The 22,500-nt window shown below is 49.3% G+C and overlaps 1 protein-coding gene across 6 annotated transcripts in view; it reads left to right on the forward strand.

Moving 5' to 3' along the window:
- Positions 1 to 22,500, forward strand: part of gpc5a (glypican 5a) — a 116,216-nt gene that overhangs the window by 77,793 nt on the left and 15,923 nt on the right. For 5 of the 6 annotated variants that reach the window (XM_081701261.1, XM_081701263.1, XM_081701262.1 and 2 more), the window contains 2 exons: positions 4,245 to 4,401; positions 12,617 to 12,741. In XM_081701261.1, coding sequence (XP_081557387.1) covers positions 4,245 to 4,401; positions 12,617 to 12,741 — 282 coding nt within the window. The remainder of the gene's footprint in view (positions 1 to 4,244; positions 4,402 to 12,616; positions 12,742 to 22,500) is intronic. The other variant, XM_081701264.1, reaches the window with a different exon arrangement.

A 22,500-nucleotide genomic window follows, 5' to 3' on the forward strand; every position in this document is an offset into this window, starting at 1 on the left:
CTCACGTAGATTTGCTAAATCCTCCCATCTGTCCACTAGCCGGAGCGGCGGCTCCATCGGTTAGCGGCCCGTCTGTTTGGCACCGGCGTTCCTGGACAGCACGCTTAAGATCGCATCTCACGTCTGCTCATGACACGCATGCATGATAGGACGTGCCGTGGAAGTATTAGAGTGGCTGGTGATGGGATTACTAATTCTGTCTGTTCAGCTGTTCCAGGCTTTGCTCGATGGCGCCTCCTGTGTTTGCGGAGTAGCAGTGCTGCCCTCAAGGGACACATGTTGAGCTTGGCGTCGTGGACCCTCGTCTCGTGTGACAGATGCATCATGACAGTGCTAAGCTGGTGGGTGGGGTATCGTGAGACCCTTGGGTACGATCGGCCCACCCCCAGACACAGCCTTGAACAAGACAAAGACACCCCCCACCAATGGGTCTGCCACAGTCCCAAAGGCCCATTCTGACTGTTGGCTGTTGGTTGGAGGTCAGGAACACCTGCACGATGGGTGTGTTAGAAGCATCAGGCAAATCTTTTCAGTTTTACAAAATGCATCTGAAAGCCCCACAGTTGAAGAGTTTGGCCCAATAAAACAGCTCAGAGACTCAGCATGCCGGTTTTGGCTGAGCACAGAACCGCTTGGCGCTGAACTCATGTGGGGATGTGATTTGGCCGTTCTGTTCTGTTTTCTTTCTCTCTCTTGCTTCTCTCCGCCCTAATGAAGCTTAAGCAAACAAAAACATCTCGGCATGCAGCGCTGTAGCTCTCGTAGGACGTTGCCATTAGCAGGGAAATCGATGTCTCCTTCAGTGCAGCGCGTGATTGGTCCACGTTAGCAGAGCCATTACCAGCATGCTGCCCTGGCTCCGGCTGGGCGGACCACTCCCTCATGCCCGCGTAAAATCGGGACGGGCGGAAAAAGCTAGGCCGCGCTTTTGTTTGATCCGCAGTCGACGATGTCATGACGTGGCCTCGTTCTGCGGACTGGCCCCTCACCCTTTTCCACCAAGGCTGATAATCACGACAACGGCCCAGCCCCTTTTTTGATCCCGCTTCCTCCCCAAGGGAAAGGCTGCTCTCGGCAGCCGAGCGATTCCCGCTTTCTGGGGCGGGAACCTGGGGCTCCATAGGCAGCGCTCCTTGCCAGGCTCGGCGCCAGGGGCCATTTACTTTGACGGTCAGACAAACGTGCCTGGGGGCGTTTGGATTTGTATGTCCGACCGGATCCGGCTCTGTCTACATATGCAGAGCCGTGGGGGAAGGGAAGAGGGGTAAATCCGCTCGCAATTTGTGTCTCTCCCTAATCTCCTTTTCTCTCTCTCGCTCCTTCTCATCTTGAAACAGAGGACGCCCTCCTTCAGATGCAGCCGAATGGCTTTTCCACCACTCTCAAGTCAGTGAGCCAATTTAATTTGATCAGAGCTCGAGCTCCAACCGAAGTGCTGGTGATACAAGCCCCACCCCCCTCTCCGTTTGTCTTCGGTTACTCCCGCTGCCAAACCCGAAGGTTAGCAGCTGCCGATCGAGTGTAAGAGTTCACAACGGTCTTATTACTGCCGTGGGCGTGCTTAGCCAGCAGACAGCGTGTCCGCGGAAAAGAGAGGTGGAACGTCAGGTGCGTGCACTCGTGTTGGGCACGTGGAGAAGCGAGCAAGACGAGTGTGCTTTGGCACCTTTGATCGCCGGCTTGGCTCGCGGCCCAGATGATAGCGGTGCGGCTTGGTGGAGGATCATGTAAAATAGCCAGGCAGAGCACACCTGGTCAGTCTTGTTGAGTGGTGTATGTGTAAACATCATTTATGTGGCTTGAACTTTTATATGAGGTCTTCAAATCACCATCACACAATTTTGCAATCCAGAAGAACACATTTTCCAGTAGACTTATCTATTGGCCTTACATAGCTTCCCTTCTGCTGAAGATGTCAGCCAGTCATCTTACAGTATCTTGTTCCCTTTATAAGACAGAGCACCAATGGCGTTGTGTGTTCTTCACATTTCATGGTCATGCAGATTTCTCTGGCTGTCTGACCCCATTCACTGGCAACGAGCCGTAACCCTTGGACCTTTTCTTTGCGTCTGTTCGGCGTATTTAACCACTCCTTAGCGGTCTCTTCTGCACCAGGTGATCGGCAGGTGGACACCGAGGGTGTTGGCTAAGCCCCGCCTCTCCCCAGTGGGGGCTCTGACATGGTTGGACACGAACCAATCTGTCAGAAAGGACCACGTGTGTGTGAGTTCACGTCTGACAACTACACGCTCCACCATGAGCTTAGTTCCTCAAGTGACAAACAGCTCAGCTTTATTTCAAAGGACAAGAGCAGAAAGGAGGAGATGGACAGAGGTGTGATGTGGGCAGACACTCGCGTGGACAGACACTCGCGTGGACAGACACTCGCGTGGGCAGACACTCGCGTGGGCAGACACTCGCGTGGACAGACACTCGCGTGGAAGTCATATGGACATGTGCTTGACCTCAGGGCTCTGGAAACTGCCAGACTGCTGTTAACAATTAGGTGACGCCTAAGAAGACACAGATAAAAACACTCAAATAATTAATCAGCTAAACACTCAAAACGGTTAAACACGCAATACAGTTAAACATTTAAGACATTAATAACAATAACAACAAGAAAAAAATGATGTCTTTGCCCTCTCTGTGGAGCGTTTTAGTTTTCCGTTCTTCTTGGTCGTTGGTAGGTCACGATGTCCTCTGAGGACAGGCTAAACTCTGGTGTCTATCACAGCTCCAATAATCCATGCTCTGCTGCAGTCTGGTCTCTACAGTAACTAATTATGCTGAGCCCCTACCTGTCTGCAGAACACAAACAGCTTTCAGTGTCTGAGGGTCTCCCTCGCATTCCAATTAGGCAATCAAACGTAGCGCCCACCCCTCCGGCCCGATGCAGCTCCAACACAGAGGCCGGGAATAGCGTTCCGCTTCCGTAGGTGCGCAGCCATCGGTGGAGAAGGAGAACAGGAGAGGACTCCCCGAGGGGAACGCCCACAACTCCTTTCACTCCTCTTACTGGGAAGGATTTTTAATGCACTGTAGCGTTTAAAAAAAACCTTAATTTCCATGACCCTTCACTTCCCCTGCTATTTATGCAGTGTGTGTGTGTGTGTGTGTGTGTGTGTGTGTGTGTGTGTGTGTGTGTGTGTGTGTACACACGCACATGCAAGCCGCATCTCATTATCATACTCTGAGACAACAAAGGACAACAGTAACAACAGATCTGAGTCTGTATTAGTATTTGGGTCAGTATTAATATTTGAGTCAGTATTGATATTTGTGTCAGCATTAGTATTTGAGTCAGTATTAATATTTGCATCAGTATTAGTATTTATGTGAGTATTAGTATTTGAATCAGTATTGATATTTGAGTCAGTATTAATATTTGCATTAGCATTCGTATTTGAGTCAGTATTAACATTTGAATCAGTATTAGTATTTGAGTCCATATTAGTGTTTGTCTGTGCAGCTGTAATGATAGTTTGTCTGTGGGTGTTCAGTCAGTGACGCTCTTAACGCTTCTCTGCCACACTAGTGCGCTAGTCCTGGACTGTCAGTGAGTAACCCTTAATCCCAGATTAACTCAGTGGTGGCTCACGCTACTTGACTCAGCTCAAGTGGTGGTTGAATTCAGGAGGAACAGTTTGGGGTTTAAATTGTTGTCGAAAGTGGTTTGCACAGCTGGGGCTCCAGGCAACAGACTTTGGCCAACGGGTTTGGAGCATCACAACAGGAGCCGTCCAGTGAGTCCAGAACTCACACTACACAGCTGGACACCAGGATGCCCTGCTGGAGACATTTAGAGTAGGAAAGGCTCTGTCCCACAGAGTTTAGGTCATGACTGCAGTATACGGAGCCTATCCACCCGTCCGGGAGCTTTACTGGAAGAGGTGTGTCCATGGTGCGCCCCTGAACCGGAATTGGCATCACTAAACTCCCTCGGGCCCCCCCAAAAACAAACAACCCCCCCCCCCAAAAAAAACAAAAAACAACAGAAAACCAGCAAGCCCAGTGAATATCTGGGGTATATCCAGGGTGAATGATGAACTGTCTCCGCCCCAGAGAGGCAGGATTTGTGACAGACTGTCTCTGCCCCGGAGAGGCGGGGTTTGTTACAGACTGTTTCTGCCCCAGAGAGGCGGGGATTGTGACGGACCGTCTCTGCCCCACAGAGGCGGGGTGACTGATGGGCTATCTCCGCCCCAGAGTGGCGGGGTTTGTGACGGCTGTCTCCATTGCAGCTGCTGCAGGGGCGGACCATTCCGAGGCTGGGCACCTTGGACCGGATCGAGGTAGGCAGTGGGGACATGGTGGCTCCGTACAGTGGGGACTGCGATGACGAGGACAGCTGTTGGGGTTCAGGGAATGGCGTCTCCGACAGACCCGCCGCCCCCAAACGTGAGTACCCTGGTCATCGGGGAGAGAGGGACAGACGGAGGGAGGGATGGAGGGAGGGGTAGAGGGATAGATGAATTTGCTTGAAAATGGCACTGTGCGTCCTCTGTGAATTCTGAGTCAGAGGTGTGAACGCTTGGACAGTCTGAGGGTGTTGTCTGGCGGACGGCACGCTCTGTTCCACATGGAGCGCTCGACACCCAGTCTCGGTGACGGGCAGACACAGTATGCTCGATTTCAAATGCCCGAGCTGAAGTACGGAGACGGGAAACAGCTTACAACTCGCTAAACTGATCGAGCAGCAGGACGCAGCCAAGTCCCCGACCATCTGTTTCCCTTGTCTGTGTCTGGGTTGGACTTCACAGATCTCTGGATATTCATAGGCTAGTCAAGGTGTCAATCAGTGGCATGAGCATCAAATCCCAGCAGTAGTCGAAGCGCTCCTCACGGCGCGGCGTGGGGTCGTAGCAGGTCAGCGTCCAGGCTGTTTCCTCTAGACTCGATTGCTCCCTTGGATGAATAAAGCAATCAGAAGAAATGACAATTACCAGCAAGAGGGACGGAGAAAATGACCCCGCTAGTGATCTCCCCGGGGGGGCGGAGCCTTCCACCCCTCCGCCTGCAAATCCATTTGTCCTCCGTCTCTCCAACGGGCTCGTGTGATTATTCACCTTCTCTTGAAAACGCATGAGAACATTGCTCTTCCCTCCCGGGATTTAGCACAGGGTGTGTTGGTTCACGACATCCACCCCATGGGTCATCAAACCCACACACCCCCATCCTCTGATGTGAGGAGTGACAGGGCTCAAGTGCAGCAGAAGAGATCGCTGTGACCTTTGGCCTTGAGCTTTGACCTCACTGACCTGCAGTGACCTCACTGAGAGCACCGAGGTGACCTGTAGTGACCTCGCTGACACCACAGGGCAGGAAGGTCTGATCTAGAAGTCTGTAGGGGTAGGAACTCTGACTCAGTCAAAGAGGACAGCCAGACAGACGGACTTCTCTAAAGATTCATAACACCCTCCCCTCTAGTGCTCCCCACACATTAGTCATAACACACAAAGGGAAAACATGGTTTGCTTTATTTATTTATTTATTCCTTATGTCACGCATTGTTTACTCAGGAAATCTTGCGCTAATCAGACCAGCTGAGTATAAAAATGTGAGATTTTTATTGGCATGTTCTTATTGTGTGAACAACATAAGCATGTGTGTTCAATCATAACACCATATTTGAATTACTCCCTGACCTGTACGCCACCTTACACTTCACTTAAACGAAATCTCCTGAAACTAAACTGGCCACAACACTACCTTGTTTTTGTGCGGGGGCAAATTGGATAAATCTCCCGGATAAGATTAGTTTTGATTAGCGTTCATGAGATTTACTGGACCTCCTGTGTTGCTGCAGTCTTGGGGCTCCTTATCTCTCCCGCCTGCCCCAAAGCACTCTAGACCGGCATCCAGCTTCTGGGGGAATAGCAGGGGCGAGCCAACTTGGGTCCCCAGGGCCCAACATGTGTGGTGGAGCTGCATCACATCACCCAGCACCTGCTTGACATCGGGTGTGGTGCAGGCGGTGTCGGCTGTCATGGGGGCACCACCTCCCATCGATCCCCAGGAAAGGGAAGTAGGGGAGGGGTCTGTTTGGGGATTGCGATTTCTGAACTCTTCATCACGGTAATGAACGCTGAAGGTGATCTTTCTCACACCTGGTTAGCTGTAACGATCTGCCGGATTGTTCCGGCCCGTCCTAATGGAGCCGGGAGCTTCTGAGACGCCCGTGCTGGTTCGCAGTCTCCCGAGACGATTTTCATCGCTCGATTGGGGATCCCGTGTCTCGGTCCTGGAATATTAGACTACTGGGGAACGCTGAGAGAAGCCGTACGGCTGCAGAGAGGAGAGGAGACGGCAGGGGGTGACGTAGTGCGCTTAAACGAGTTTGATCTTTGGCTAACGAACCAAAAACGGGCCAATCGCAGGAACACCTCACAGCCTGCCCTAATCACCCACATTCAGGGAAAACCACGGACCTCGGTGCATGCTGAGAGGCCTAACGTTACCACAGCGATCCGTGTGCACGGCAGAGAGAGAGACAGACAGACAGAGAGAGAGAGAGAGAGACAGACAGAGAGAGAGAGAGAGAGAGAGAGAGAGAGAGAGAGAGAGAGAGAGAGAGAGAGAGAGAGAGAGAGAGAGAGAGAGAGAGAGAGAGATGTCCTGGATGTCAACTCTTCCACAGAAACATGGCTTCACATATAAACTGCCATACAGGCTGATGTGTCGACCTGACCTCCTTTATAACTGCCAGTGCGCACTGAGCACACTCTGTCCAATGCCCCTCACATGACGCATGTGCCACCCCTGTTTGAGCAGACGCTACCCTTCGCTGCTGTCGACGCGCCAAGCGCTACCAGGGAGCAGACAATTAAAGCCGGCTAATCAATTAATTAACTGACGCCCGAAATGAGAGCGACTCTGGTAAGGCCACTGCCGCCTGTGGAGGGAGGGGAGCGTTCCAGAGGAGGAAGTGCGTTGCAGCTCAGCTACAGCACTCCCGAGAGTCCAACCCGGGGGAAATGTCCAACATGACAGCTGCTCCAAGGCCAATTAGTGGCGCTAATTTCCACCAATTCTCTCTCCCGCACGCCGGTTTCCCTCGTGCCGCTAGTCGCTGCCACGCTACCCTTGAAACGTCCATCAGTTGTTTTCTTTCATCTCACGTCAGGCTTGGTCTGTTGCCCTGGACAGGTTAAGTGCCTCATGCTGATAGAGTGTACTGGCTATCATTAGCGGGATGGCTGGTGGGTGATAGATATCTCGGGATCAGTCAGAAGCAGCTGTTGCAGAGGGCTGGCCCTGTATGGATGTCCTGGTGGTCCCCCTGTTGGCTGTCCTGGTGGTCCCCTTGTGGGGAGTCTTGGGGGTCCCCTGCTAACTGGACCCTCCAGGATTCCTGTCTTTTGGAAGGAGATTGGGACTTTTCCAAGAAATGTCTGAGGGTAGAGAGCACGCTTAAAGCCATGGTATTGAAGTCGTATCACACTCCTAAAATGGGAATATCTCTCTCCTCCTGTTTCGAGCTTAATGTGTTCTCCTGTCAGCACTGTGGCTCATGGCTCATGCCTGACACCACCGAGTAAGGTTGAGTTTAAGGTGACACTCACTGAGAGGACTTACAGTTGATGTCTTTGTACTTGTGCACAATTAATGGCCATCGGTTTCCAGTGAAATTTGTGAAGAATAAATTAATTAAACCTGGTCACGACAAGTGTTGTTAACTAACACTTGTGCCTTTAGTTCAGCCTGTTGTTTGAAAATAAATTTTAGTTGATGCTGCTCCCATGGTACTTTAGAAAGTAGTGCCCACCCTATTTACTGTAGTCACCCAATAGTGTCCACCCTAAATACTATAGTTACCCAGTAGTACCCACCATAACTACTGTAGTTACCCAGTAGTACCCACCATAACTACTGTAGTCACCTAGTAGTACCCACCATAACTACTGTAGTCACCTAGTAGTACCCACCATAACTACTGTAGTTACCCAGTAGTACCCACCATAACTACTGTAGTCACCTAGTAGTACCCACCATAACTACTGTAGTCATCTAGTAGTACCCACCATAACTACTGTAGTTACCCAGTAGTGCCCATCATAACTACTGTAGTTACCCAGTAGTACCCGCCATAACTACTGTAGTTACCCAGTAGTGCCCACCATAACTACTGTAGTCATCTAGTAGTGCCCACCATAACTACTGTAGTCACTCAGTAGTGCCCACCATAACTACTGTAGTTACCCAGTAGTACCCACCATAACTACTCCACAATAACTACTGTAGTCACTCAGTAGTGCCCATCATAACTACTGTAGTTACCCAGTAGTACCCACCATAACTACTGTAGTTACCCAGTAGTGCCCACCATAACTACTGTAGTCACCTAGTAGTACCCACCATAACTACTGTAGTTACCCAGTAGTGCCTACCATAACTACTGTAGTCGCTCAGTAGTGCCCACCATAATTTCTGCAGGAGTCTTCGTAGGTCACTTTTTAAGCAACATTGTTAGCATTTTTTATTCAGGCTTCGTCTACTAAAATTATACTAATCTCCACAAGCATGGCAATATGATTTCTAAGAGCTTTCCTCTCATGAGGGACGTCATCTCATACCCAGAGGACCTCAGGCTGGCTGAATGTTGTATCAGTGATTAGCCAATGATAGATCATATATAACCCTTTCAGACCCACACTGTTTCAGGATAGTTATGGGATAGCAATTCCGTCTCCAGGTCTGCTGCGCTGCTATATCTGTATGTCGTGAATTCCAATACAAGACGGCATTGCTGAGTAAGCAAAAATGACTGAGAAGAAAACTATCCGTGATTTAAATGAATTTATTTGTGTGTAATTTATTATGCGCATTCAAATATTCCTGGATCGTTTGCACTTCTGTTCAGGTGACTTTCAAATTTCATTTGATCTCTGGAACTATTGATCTGTCAACTCGAGTCAATTGCTCCGGCCAGCCTTCCTAATCAGTCATGCTGTTAATCTGGGAACAGCATGGGTTGTCAACATCTCTCCTAGTTCTCCCCTGCCCAGGCATCAAAGTGCGCATGTCCCATCTTCAGGCAAAGGAGCAAATGTCCAAATATCATTAGTGACTCCCAATATAAATATCATATCCAGAGCCAACTGCCAAGGTAGGACAAATTTACTGCCTTTCTGAGGCTGGGAAATGTGTGGGGCACGGATTGTGCTAGCAGGATGGGGTACTGCTTGGCCCTCTTTAAATCAAACTGACAGTGTTTATGCTAGAAAGTTCTGTCCGGAAGATTGCTGACTGCACTTTCTTACCCATCCAGACCCAAACCTTACTAGAAAAATAGAAAATTAGTTCCAGTAAACTGTGCTAGGATGGGGTGGTACTTTTAACACTGCCACGAAGCCCCCTCCCAACCCTAGAACCCACAGCAGAGCCTTACGAACCATAAAATACAAACAACATTCATAATTAATTATCTCCCGTCACAACTCGCCAGGGTTAGATCGACTAAACCATTATGTGGAATTCCTGCCGCAAAATTAACAATCATGGCCAAACATTTTATTTTATTAATGATGACAGGGTCATCAATACATAATGGCAGTCAATGGTCACATCAGACATTACGGTCAGCCTGTGGCAGGCAGGCATCAGAGGTAATCAGGCCTACGCGCTGTGACTCGTCTACCTTGTACCCACAGTCTACTAATGAGCTGCAGGCTGCATGGGGCAAGAGCACATTATCCACAGAGCGATTAGAGTCAAACATGGATACACCAGCACTCCCATCAGACCCAGAACCAGGTCCAGATACACCAGCACTCCCGTCAGACCCAGAACCAGGTCCAGATACACCAGCACTCCCGTCAGACCCAGAACCAGGTCCAGATACACCAGCACTCCCGTCAGACCCAGAACCAGGTCCAGATACACCAGCACTCCCGTCAGACCCAGAACCAGGTCCAGATACACCAGCACTCCCGTCAGACCCAGAACCAGGTCCAGATACACCAGCACTCCCGTCAGACCCAGAACCAGGTCCAGATACACCAGCACTCCCGTCAGACCCAGAACCAGGTCCAGATACACCAGCACTCCCGTCAGACCCAGAACCAGGTCCAGATACACCAACACTCCCGTCAGACCCAGAACCAGGTCCAGATACACCAACACTCCCGTCAGACCCAGAACCAGGTCCAGATACACCAGCACTCCCGTCAGACCCAGAACCAGGTCCAGATACACCAGCACTCCCGTCAGACCCAGAACCAGGTCCAGATACACCAGCACTCCCGTCAGACCCAGAACCAGGTCCAGATACACCAACACTCCCATCAGACCCAGAACCAGGTCCAGATACACCAGCACTCCCATCAGACCCAGAACCAGGTCCAGATACACCAGCACTCCCATCAGACCCAGAACCAGGTCCAGATACACCAACACTCCCATCAGACCCAGAACCAGGTCCAGATACACCAACTGATAAACACAGACACTCCCTGAGTTAGTGGTGTTTTACTGTAAGCACAGACACTCCCTGGGTTAGTGGTGTTTGCCTGTGAGCACAGACACTCCCTGGGTTAGTGGTGTTTGCCTGTGAGCACAGACACTCCCTGGGTTAGTGGTGTTTGCCTGTGAGCACAGACACTCCCTGAGTTAGTGGTGTGTTACTGTAAGCACAGACACTCCCTGGACTCATGGTATTTGACTGTTAAACCGCTCCTACCTCAGCACGGCAGCTGTCTCCTAAATTGAGCGCTAACCTCGGCACCTCACTGGTGAGACATCACTCACTCTCTGCTGAGGAGTTAAGAACCTTTTTCAGAGAATTGGTTTGAACCAGGTCCAGAGTTATCAGCAAAGAAGGGGATGCTTTTCTATCCTCTCTGTTCTCCACCCCCCCCCCCCCCCCCTCGCTCTCCTATTCTTCTCATCGGCAATGCTTGCCCTTGAATCTGCAGTGCTTCAATAGTTGGACACTAGTGAGTTTCCCTCTTCAGATCTTGGCTCGCCTCTGACAAAGAAAGGGTCGTTCACGCGGGACATTGAGCGCCAGCAGGACGGGCGGACGGGAGCGAGACAGCAGGTCCTGGGAGTCTGAGACCTACTCGTCTGCATTTTTACAGTACACTAAACTCATTAGCATCTGTTGTTTCCACAACGGCTGGTCTAAACCCTCAGGACCGAACAGTCAAGTGGGAAATAAAACAGTTCCGATTCATCCACCCAGGAAACTTTTGAAGATCAAAGTAAGTTTCCTGTATACCAGAGCAAGATAACCGACTCCTTATTTACTATATAAAATGATTCGGTTTACACCTCTGTCACATTCCTCTTTCTCTCCTGTAGAGCTCTGAACCACACTGAGCCCAGATGAGGCTCAGATAAGCTATCTGCAGCGCTGCAGAAAATACTGCGGCCTTAGCTCCACACAGAGAGCCTCCGCAAACAGACGGCCCGTCTAATCCAGTGTTCCGGGACGCAGCGGCACGTAATGCTGACACGTGAGAACTTGTCTTGAGCAGTCACTCCTGACGATTGATTATGAAGATAATCGTGCCTTCCGGCTCACTGCGTGAGGTGGCGTTCACTGCTGTGTTAGCATGCTAACTGGGGATATATCACGTCCTCAGTGCTGGAGCTGCAAGGTTGTGCACACGGTAGAACGATGGAGGATCTGGGTGGAGTGTTACTGTGCAGGTCTGCATCTGGGTGGAGTGTTACTGTGCTGGTCTGCATCTGGGTGGAGTGTTACTGTGCAGGTCTGCATCTGGGTGGAGTGTTACTGTGCAGGTCTGCATCTGGGTGGCGTGTTACTGTGCAGGTCTGCATCTGGGTGGAGTGTTATAGTGTAATATTAGCTTCTTAGCTTCTTCAGTACTATCATAGCATTTCCTACCAAACTCCTTATGCAGCTTGCAGTGATGTTTCAGTGAAACACTGGAGTGTGTGAGGTCCATTTGAATTTTAGTTAAACACTGGAGTGTGTGAGGTCCATTTGAGTTTCAGTGAAACACTGGAGTGTGTGAGGTCCATTTTGATTTTCTGAAAATGTGCCATTATTGCATTCACTAGTCATCTGCAAAATACACACACACACACACACACACACACACACACACACACACACACACATTTGCACACACACTCATAAACAAACACACACAAATGTGCACACACACTCCTTCACAAACATACACACAAACACTTGCACACACACTCATACACAAACACACACAAACAAGTGCACACACACACACTCACACACAAACATACTTGCACACACTCATACACACACACACCTGCACACACACTCATACACAAACAGAAATACAACTGCACACACTCATACACACACACACACACACACTTGCACACACTCATACACAAACACACAAACATGTGCACACACACATACACAAGCACACACACAAACATGCACACTCACACAAAAAAACACAAACACTTGCACACACATTTATACACAAACACACACACACATGTGCACACACACTCATATACAAACACACACACAAACACACACACACACACACACACACACACACACACACACACACAGTGCAGAGGAGCTGTCAGAGGAGGGAGGCTGTAAACATTGTTTCCTCACACTGCCTCTGGGCCTGTTTCCATGTTTTCATAGCATGGCTGACGGCCGCTTCTCACGCATTCGGAAGTCCGTCCCTGCAGCCGGCAGATGGACGAGACCCAGACGTTCCAAGTGCCTCTGCTTGGAGATGCTTCAAGTTCACGTTCAAGTTCAAAAAGGTTTTATTGTCATTTCAGCTATATACAAGTGCACAACAAGAACGAGACAATGTTCCTCCAGGACCATGGTGCAACACAAAACAACAGTGCAGCAGACAACATGCTACACAAGTGCAAACAGTCCAATATAGTGCAAAAATGTCATTAAATAAACATTAAATAAACAATAATAAATACAGGACAGGACAAATACAAAATGAGTAGACAGTGCAATTATTTAGTGCAGTACACAGTACTGGGCACATGTAAAGCGAGTGGTGCAGAGGAGTCAGTGACATGCTACACTGAACATAGCAGTCACCGGTAGCAGCTAGAACAGTTCAGAGTACAGTGCTGGTTTAGTACAGTACTCTAGCAGCAAGTAGGATAATGTGCAAGACTGCAACAGGAGTGCATAGTTTATTTGTGTGAGGTTTGACTTCAGCACTAGTCCGATGCAAAACAATGTGTGAGTGTGTGTATGGATATGTATGTATGTGTGTGCGTGTGTGTGTGTGTGAGTGTGTGTGTGTGTGTGTGAGTGTGTGTAACTGTGTATAAGCATGTGTGTATGTGTGTGTATAAAAGTGCCGATTTTGGAATCTGAATCGGGATTGGAGTTAGCCAGAGTTCAGGAGTCTAATGGCTTCTGGGAAGAAGCTGTTGCACAGTCTGGAGGTGCAGGACTGGATGGTGCGGTACCTTCTTCCAGATGGCAAAAGGGTGAACAGTTCATGTGAGGGGTGTGTGGGGTCTTTCACAATGTTGGTGGCTTTCTGGATGCAGCGTGTTGTGTAGATGTTCATGATGGAGGGAAGAGAGACCCCAATGATCTTCTCAGCTGTTCTCACTATTCTCTGGAGGGTCTTGCGGTCAAAGGCGGTGCAGTTCCCAAACCAGGTAATGATGCAGCTGCTCAGGATGCTCTCTACAGTACCTCTGTAGAAAGTAGTGAGGATGGGTGATGGGAGATGGGCTTCCCTCAGCTGCTGAAGGAAGTATAGATGTTGCTGGGCTCTCTTGGTGATGGTGTTCAGGGTCCAGATGAGGTTCTCCGCTAAGTGAACACCAAGGAACTTGATGTTCTTGATGATCTCCACTGAGGAGCCATTGATGGCAAGCGGGGAGTGATCTCGCTTTGCTCTCCTGAAGTCAACAACCATTTCTTTTGTCTTGTCAACATTCAGATACAGGTTTTGACCTTACACCAGCTCACCAGTTCTTGCACCTCCTCTCTGTATGCTGACTCGTCGTCTTTGTTGATGAGACCCACCACGGTCGTGTCATCAGTGGACTAGATCATGTGGTTGGATCTGTGCATCGCTGCACAGTCATGAGTCAGCAGTGTGAACAGCAGAGGGCTGAGTACGCTGCCCTGGGGAGCACCAGTACTCAGTGTGGTGGTGTTGGAAGTGCTGCTCCCAATCCGGACTGACTGAGGTCTACCAGTCAAGACATCCAGGATCCAGTTGCAGAGGGAGGTGTTCAAGCCCAGTAAGCTCAACTTTCCAATCAGATGCTGAGGAACAATGGTGTTGAATGCTGAACTGAAGTCTATGAACAGCATTCTTACGTAGGTGCCCTTTTTATCCAGATGTGTGAGTGCCAGATGAAGTGTGGTAGAGATGGCATCATCTGTAGAGCGGTTGGAGCGGTACGTGAACTGCAGGGGGTCCAGAGAAGGGGGAAGCTGGGTCTTGATGTGTCTAATGACGAGTTTCTTGAAGCACTTCATGATGATGGATGTGAGTGCGATGGGACGGTAGTCGTTGAGACACGACACCGTGGGCTTCTTAGGCACGGGGACGATGGTGGTGGTCTTGAAGCATGTTGGGACCACGGCGCAGCTCAGAGAGATATTGAAGATGTCTGTCAGGACATCTGCAAGCTGGTCAGCACATTCTCTGAGCACACCCGGGATGTCGTCTGGTCCAGCAGCTTTCCGTGGGTTAACTCCACGCAGAGTACGCCTCACATCAGCCGCAGTCAGGCACAGCACCTGGTCATTTTGCGGAGGGATGGACTTTTCCGCTGCAACGTTGTTCTGTGCTTCAAATCGTGCATAGAAGTCATTCAGTGCATCTGGGAGGATGGCATCACTGTCACAGGAAGGTGGTGTTTCCCTGTAGTTAGTAATGGCCTGAATGCCCTCCCACATGCACCGTGTGTCACCAGTGTCTTTGAAGTGTCCATGGATCCTCTGTGCGTGTGCACGCTTTGCTTCCATGATCACACGTGACAGTTTGGCTCTTGTTTTCCTGAGAGCCTCTCTGTTACCTGTTCTGAAGGCTGAGTCACGGGTCTTCAGTAGCATGCGCACCTCAGCAGTCATCCATGGCTTCTGGTTGGGGCGTGTGGTGATGGTCTTGGAGACAGTAACATCATCAATGCACTTGCTGATGTAGCCAGTCACTGATGCTGTATACTCTTCCGGGTTAACAGTGCCACCGTCACTAGCAGCCTCCTTGAATGTGATCCAAGTCGTCGGCTCAAAACAGTCCTGAAGAGCAGAGATGGCTCCTGCTGGCCAGGTTCTCACCTGCTTCAGAAGCGGTTTCGAGTGTCTGACGATCGGTCTATATGGAGGAATCAACATTACAGACACGTGATCAGAGTATTCGAGGTGGGGGAGGGGCTCCGCCAGGTAAGCACTGGAGATGTTTGTGTAAATGAGATCCAGCGCGTTCGCTCCTCTCGTTGCAACATGTTCACATGTTGATGGAATTTAGGCAGTACCGACTTGAGATTTGCGTGGTTGAAGTCTCCGGCAACAATAAACAGTCCGTCTGGATGAACATTCTGCGAACGTTCACTAATCACTCCATACAGCTCCTGGAGAGCCTCTCGTGTGTTCGCGCTGGGTGGAATGTACAGCGCAATTATAAACATGTTGGTGAATTCCCGTGGTAAATTAAAAGGTCTGCATCTGACAATAGCAAACTCCACCAGCGGTGAGCAGTACTTAATGACAAGCACAGAGTTTTTACACCAGGACTCACTGATATAAATGCATACTCCGCCGCGTGTTTTGCCGGAGAGCGCATTGTCTCTATCAGCACGGATTGAGACTAATCCATCCAGATGAACGGCGGCATCTGAAATACTGTCGCTGAGCCACGTTTCAGTAAAGACTAAAACACAGCAGTGCTGCAGTGCTGCGGAACTTGCGGAGATTTCCTAGGTGCTAAGCATTCCCAGCCGCGGGGAGCGAGAGGGGGCGATCAGCACTCACGCGTCCGCACTTTTATTGACGAGACGTGACTCTCATCCTCCCGTCCCTCGGATGCCCCGTTGCCATGGCAATGGTCCACGGTAGTGGCAGAGGGAAAATTCACCCGGCGTGACTCCAACTTCCGACAGCGGGCCTTTGTGTCTGGGCCGGTCTTTAGTTCCTGCGCTTTCCAGAGTGAAGCAGGACACGTGGGGATATGTCTGGCAGGAGAGGCAATGAAGAGCGATGAAGAGCGATGAAGAGCAATGAAGAGCGCTGGCGGGCTTCGTGTAAGAGGGCTGAATGTGGCGCTCGTGTTTGGCTCCAAAATTCATCTCTCCCAAAGTGAGAAAGGAGAAAATGAATATCAGGAATCTTTGTGCTGGAAATGTTTGGAAAGTCTCAGAAGAAGCGACAGAAACAGCAGCTTTCCATCAGGTGTGTGTATCTGAACCACTAGATGTGTGTATCTGGATCATCAGGTGTGTGTACCTGAAGCACTAGATGTGTGTATCTGTATCACCAGGTGTGTGTACTTGAACCACTAGATGTGTGTATCTGGATCATCAGGTGTGTAATGTGACCACTAGATGCGTGTAACAGGACCTCCAGGTGTGTGTAACGGGACCCTCGGATGTGTGTAACTGGACCCTTAGATGTGTGTAACTGGACTCCAGGTGTGCGTAACAGGACCCTCAGATTACCTATGAAGCTAACAGTCGCAATCGCAAATATAGTTTTAATGAAAAGTTTATCTGATTTTTATTCTAAAATATCATAGCAATTTAGCTAAAAGAGATTTCTGGGTAATATTAGACATAGCGACGCAGTGTCTCTGATTAACATCATAATGATGCAGTGTCTCTGATACACGTCATAACAATGCTGGTATCTCTGATTAACATCATAACAACGCAGTGTCTCTGATGCATGTCATAATGATGCAGTGTCTCTGATTAACACCATAATGACACAGAGTCTCTGACTAATGTCATAATGACACAGTGTCTCTGACTAACGTCATAACGAAGCAGTGTCTCTGACTAACATCATAACGATGCAGTGTCTCTGATGCATGTCATAATGACACAGTGTCTCTGACTAACGTCATAACGACGCAGTGTCTCTGACTAACATCATAACGATGCAGTGTCTCTGACTAACATCATAACGACGCAGCGTCTCTGATACACGTCATAAGGATGCAGTGTCTCTGATACATATCATAACGACGCAGTGTCTCTGATACACGTCATAAGGACGCAGTGTCTGATACATATCATAATGACGCAGTGTCTCTGATACACGTCATAAGGATGCAGTGTCTCTGACTAATGTCATAATGACGCAGTGTCTCTGATACACGTCATAAGGACGCAGTGTCTCTGATACACGTCATAATGACGCAGTGTCTCTGACTAATGTCATAATGACGCAGTGTCTCTGACTAATGTCATAATGACACAGTGTCTCTGATACACGTCATAAGGACGTGGTGTCTCTGATACACGTCATAAGGACGCAGTGTCTCTGACTAATGTCATAATGACGCAGTGTCTTTGATACACGTCATAAGGACGCAGTGTCTCTGACTAATGTCATAACGACGCAGTGTCTCTGACTAATGTCATAATGACGCAGTGTCTCTGATACACGTCATAATGACGCAGTGTCTCTGATACACGTCATAAGGACGCAGTGTCTGATACACGTCATAAGGACGCAGTGTCTCTGATACACGTCATAAGGACGCAGTGTCTATGATACACGTCATAAGGACGCAGTGTCTCTGACTAATGTCATAATGACGCAGTGTCTCTGATACACGTCATAATGACGCAGTGTCTCTGATACACGTCATAAGGACGCAGTGTCTCTGACTAATGTCATAACGACGCAGTGTCTCTGATACACGTCATAAGGACGCAGTGTCTCTGACTAATGTCATAATGACGCAGTATCTCTGACTAATGTCATAATGACGCAGTGTCTCTGACTAATGTCATAACGACGCTGGTGTCTCACCGGTGTTCCACGACTGCTGACATATCTGCACGGGTTCTGGTAGTGGTGACATCTGGAACAGGAGCCAGTAGTTCTGCTTTCTTCTACAGACTGAAATTCAACTGAAATTACAAACTGAAATTTAACATTTTTTTACTCTGTAATGTTTATTAAAAATTCATGCAGTGAAGTAAAAGTACTTTATCAAAACATTACAAAACATAAAAGTACTGTGATGAAATCCTAAAAGTACCATTAGAGGAAAAACAGCCCTTCAGTACTTTGAGAGTAAGTATAACTCCTTATTTCTGCCTCAGGTGTGTGGAACCTCAGGTGTGTGTAACTGAATGGTCATGGTCCTCTGTGTGTGTGTGTGTGTGTGTGTGTGTGTCTAGGTGTGTGTGTGTGTGTGGGGGTGGGGAGGGGGTTGTGTGTGGGTTTGTGCTTGTGTATGAGTCTAGGTGTGTGGTGTGTGTGTGCTTGTGTGTATATATTTATATATATATATATATGAGTGTATGTGTGTGTGGATAACTCAGACCAGGTGTTGGTTCCATGTGCTTTGCCCCGTGACCTCCACGGTCGGCCTATGAAGCCCTGCCCTCTTTCCCTCACAGTTGCTGGCGTCCTGCCAGTGTGCCGTCACACCTCAGGTCCGTGGGTTACGGCTAACTCCTCTCTGGCTGTCAGTCGGCCGCCCCTGGGGCTTAACCACACCCCCGTAATCATCACCTGGCAACCTCTAAACCTGCCCCCACTCCGGAGGTGTGGCAGGACTGGCCGGATCTGTTTAACCTCTCTGACAGCCCGGGCCACCTCGCGGAAAGTGTCAACTGAACAAATTTCGCAGCCTCCAGTGACACGGGGTGGTGTTCACACCGGTCGTGTGAGAGCAGGAAGCGAGACTCGGTCTACGCTCACCATCCTCGCCGTCCTCCGGGAGGACCTCCGTGTCTGACCTTCTCCCTCCGTCATCTGCCTGTAGAAATCCAAACGTCATCGCCATACACTAAACGTAAAGACGCCTTTACAATGTATCTTGAACGTGTTAAAAGATGTCTGAAGAACAGAAGGATGTCTGATGAAGATCGTTGTCACGTCACAGTTCTGCGTTCGTCTGTATTTGTCTGGACGAGAGCTTGAAGGCGGGACGTTAGTCTAACTGCGGGTCAGGATTAGCTGAGAGAGGCGTACCATTGCTGACATGCCAGGTGTGTCGCGCTGGAACCGACAATGGAATTCACCAAAAGTGCGGGCCAAGAATCTGGCTGTGGAAGAGTTCCTCATTGCTCCGGAGAGAAACCCACCATGGCCGCACGCATCCGGAAGACAAGGTCATTTTACAAAGATTCAGTTAACGGGATAAGTTATAGTTACCGCGTCAGTTACATTGGCAGCGCCGAATACCACGAATTACAATTGATTAAAATTCAGTGTGTCACAGCAAGATTGCAAAATAAAACAAATGTAGGTATTTTGGTGCCAAAGATATTAAAAAGGTGTCAGTGTTACATGCATTTGAATAAAAAGTGTCTGTTGCGTTTCGGACAAACAGTGATGTCCTGAGGCGCGAAAGTGCGCAAAGGAAGCGTAGGCTGAGATGTTTCCTGTCCGTGCGTGGGCACGGACGCGAGGACGTGATGAAGGAAAGGGTGAGCTGCGACTCGGAGCGCGAGGAGACAGAGGAACTTGTTCATGTGGCGAAACGCTCAGTAACATCATAATTAATGCGGAATTCACCAGTCCTGCTCGCAGCAACGTGCTCCGTCGCGCTGGAAGCGTTTAGCAAAGGAACAGAGTAGGAAGATAAATATGTATTGTAGGTTAGTTAGCACACATTCTCTCGCAAGCTGCTCCAATGTGTGGGCGTGTGTGTGTGTGTGTGTGTGTGTGTGTGTGTGTGTGTGTGTGTGTGTCGCCCGAGGCATTGCCGCTCGAACTCGGGTTCAAAGCGATATCTCAAGCAAAAAGCATATCGAAGCAGTGATCCAGCTGTCGGAAAGGCGGGTTGGAGGAGACACACTCTTCTCTCAGGGTGCAAGTGGCTGTCTAACTGTTGTGCAAAGCTGGAGGTCTGTCTGTCTACACCACTGTTCCTGGGTTGCTTAAGATGTTAAATAGCCCTGTCTTACTGCCAATTGCATTTAGGCCTACTGTAGCACACGTGACCTTTAGGCCTGCTGTGGCACACGTGGCCTACTGCACGGCTCAGGTCACGTGAGCTTAGCCCCTGTTGTAGCCCATGTAACGTTAGTCAATGTCTAGCACTTCGGTCAGGTAACCAGTTAACACTCAGCGTCAGCTCCACTCTCACGTCCGTGGCGTTATTTGTAGTCCACGTGATGGTTGCTGGGTTACAGCCCACAGAAGCCATCCCCTTAAGATCCCCTTAAGTGACGCAGGGACAGAGAAATCAAAAGAAGTCAAGAAAAATGAGATTTTAATATCAAAGGTGAAGTTTTAATATTGTTCTGATGGCAAAACTGACAAACAAGGAACACGTCAGCGTCTGGAAGGGGCGGGGCCGCGTGGGGGCGGGGCTTCAGGGAAGGGGGTGGGAGATGCAGGGCGCGAGCTATTCCGTCGTGCTGACAGACTCCTCCCTCTGCATCTGACTGGCCCTCTGCATGTTTATTTGAGTTGCTAGTTTGAGAGTGATCCTTATTAATGTGATAATGAAATATTTCATTTTAGATTTCACTTATACTCTATGAGACATCTGGTGATCTATGATGTAGCGTCACAGTACATTGTTAATCACAATTACCAATTCGATGAGGAACGTGATTATTTCTCATCTAGAACATCACTCTTGACTCACAGACATAATAACTAAGGCACGTTTAAGGTGTCAACATGCCTAAAAATGATTGATTAAGATTCCTCTAATGACCAAAGGTACTGGGGGTTTTGTGACACCTAAGCGTGAAAGATTCAGTCTTCACAACAGTGAAGCAGGAAACACGCACGTCACGCAGACATGGGTCATGGGTCTGTGTGGAAGCCCTCAGAACGTAATCACACACAAGCAGCCATGTCTCCATGGGGATGTGTCTGTCACGTTCGGCTGGAGAAAACAGCTCTTTTTGGGTTTTGTTTTTTTAGCGATAAGCCCCGCTGTCGCTTGGTTCATCTGGCTCCCCCGGTCAAGGTCAACCATAGCGCGGAAGGTTCCGGTGTTAAATTAGCCCATTGGAAAAGTTTTAACCTCGCTCATGGAATGTCATCGGGTTACAGCGCTGTTGGCCGTGGGGAGCACGGAGATTCCATATTCCACATTTCCCCTTTTCCCACTCTTTCCTCCAATAAAGCAGTCAATTTGCCGGCTAGCACGTCTTCCGTGGGAACCCCTGTGTGTGGGACAGGGACACACCCCTGTGTGCGGGATAGGGACACACCCCTATGTGTGGGAATTCACTCGTTAAGAATTCAACTGAAAATCTTTTCTTAAAAAGGATTTTTGGAATACATGTTGTGCTCAGACCTCAGTGAAAGTGAGCACACGCGTGATGTGTCCATGACGACAGGCGCACGCATGACGTATCCATGCATGGCGGGTCTTGCTGCATGCTGGGTTTAGACGTGTGCAGTATTTAAGTGATGCTGGACTTACACAGTGCATTAAGGCACTGGCATGCGAGTTAATTAATGTGAAACCTGGAAAAATAGCAGCTGTGTGGTAATTAAGAGGATAAGGGGGAGGAACTGAGTGGATTTGACAAACGTCCCTGGAGACTCAGAGCTTTAATGTACAGATGGGGACTACAGTATCTGAGATTAGCTCTGCAGTGTTAGGTCAGAGGAAGCCCTGTTAGAGTGTGTGGTGGTGTGTGTGGTAGTGTGCATGGTAGAGTGTCTGGTAGTGTGTGTGGTAGTGTGTGAGAGTGTGTGTGGTAACATGTTTGGTAGTGTGTGTGTGATAGCATGTTTGGTTGAGTGTGTGGTGGTGTGTTTGGTTGAGTGTGTAGTTGAGTGTGTGGTATAGTGTGTGGCATAGTGCATGGTAGAGTGTGTGACAGTGTGTGTGGTAGTGTTTGGTAGAGTATGGCCTGGATATGGTGTGCAGTCATTTTAAATGAAGGTTGTGTAATTACAGAGCAGTGCTCGTATTTTTGGTTAAACTTAAAAGTAAAAAAATAAAACCCCAGTCATTTAGTCTCAGCAAAATTCATCCATTTTGGCATTGTGGGTAATTGACATGTCCGTGATGGTTCCCCGGTGAGCGTGCCGGTGTCGGGTGATCCGGTCGGAGCGTCCCATTGTGATGGATTCCTCTGCATTCCTGCCGTGCCCTGATCCTAATTGGCGGCGGTAATTATCTGACCGCACGCTATTAGACGGCCGTGTGGTTACGGAGGACGGAATGCCATCGATTAGCCACTCCGCCCTTTCACAGATTAGTCTGGCATTGATCCGGAGCCGCCATTCCCATCCGGCCGGAGCTCCATCGACCGTACGCTAATGTGCGGCCAGAACTCGTCGCTCCTCCATCGTTTATTCATCCGTCATTCCCATTACGGCTCTCCCGTACCGCCAGGTACTCTGCGAGGACCCCGCCCGGTGCA

Source organism: Electrophorus electricus, chromosome 18 (genome assembly GCF_041902795.1).
Source record: "Electrophorus electricus isolate QZ-2024a chromosome 18, ASM4190279v1, whole genome shotgun sequence".
Classification (NCBI taxonomy): Eukaryota; Metazoa; Chordata; class Actinopteri; order Gymnotiformes; family Gymnotidae; genus Electrophorus; species Electrophorus electricus.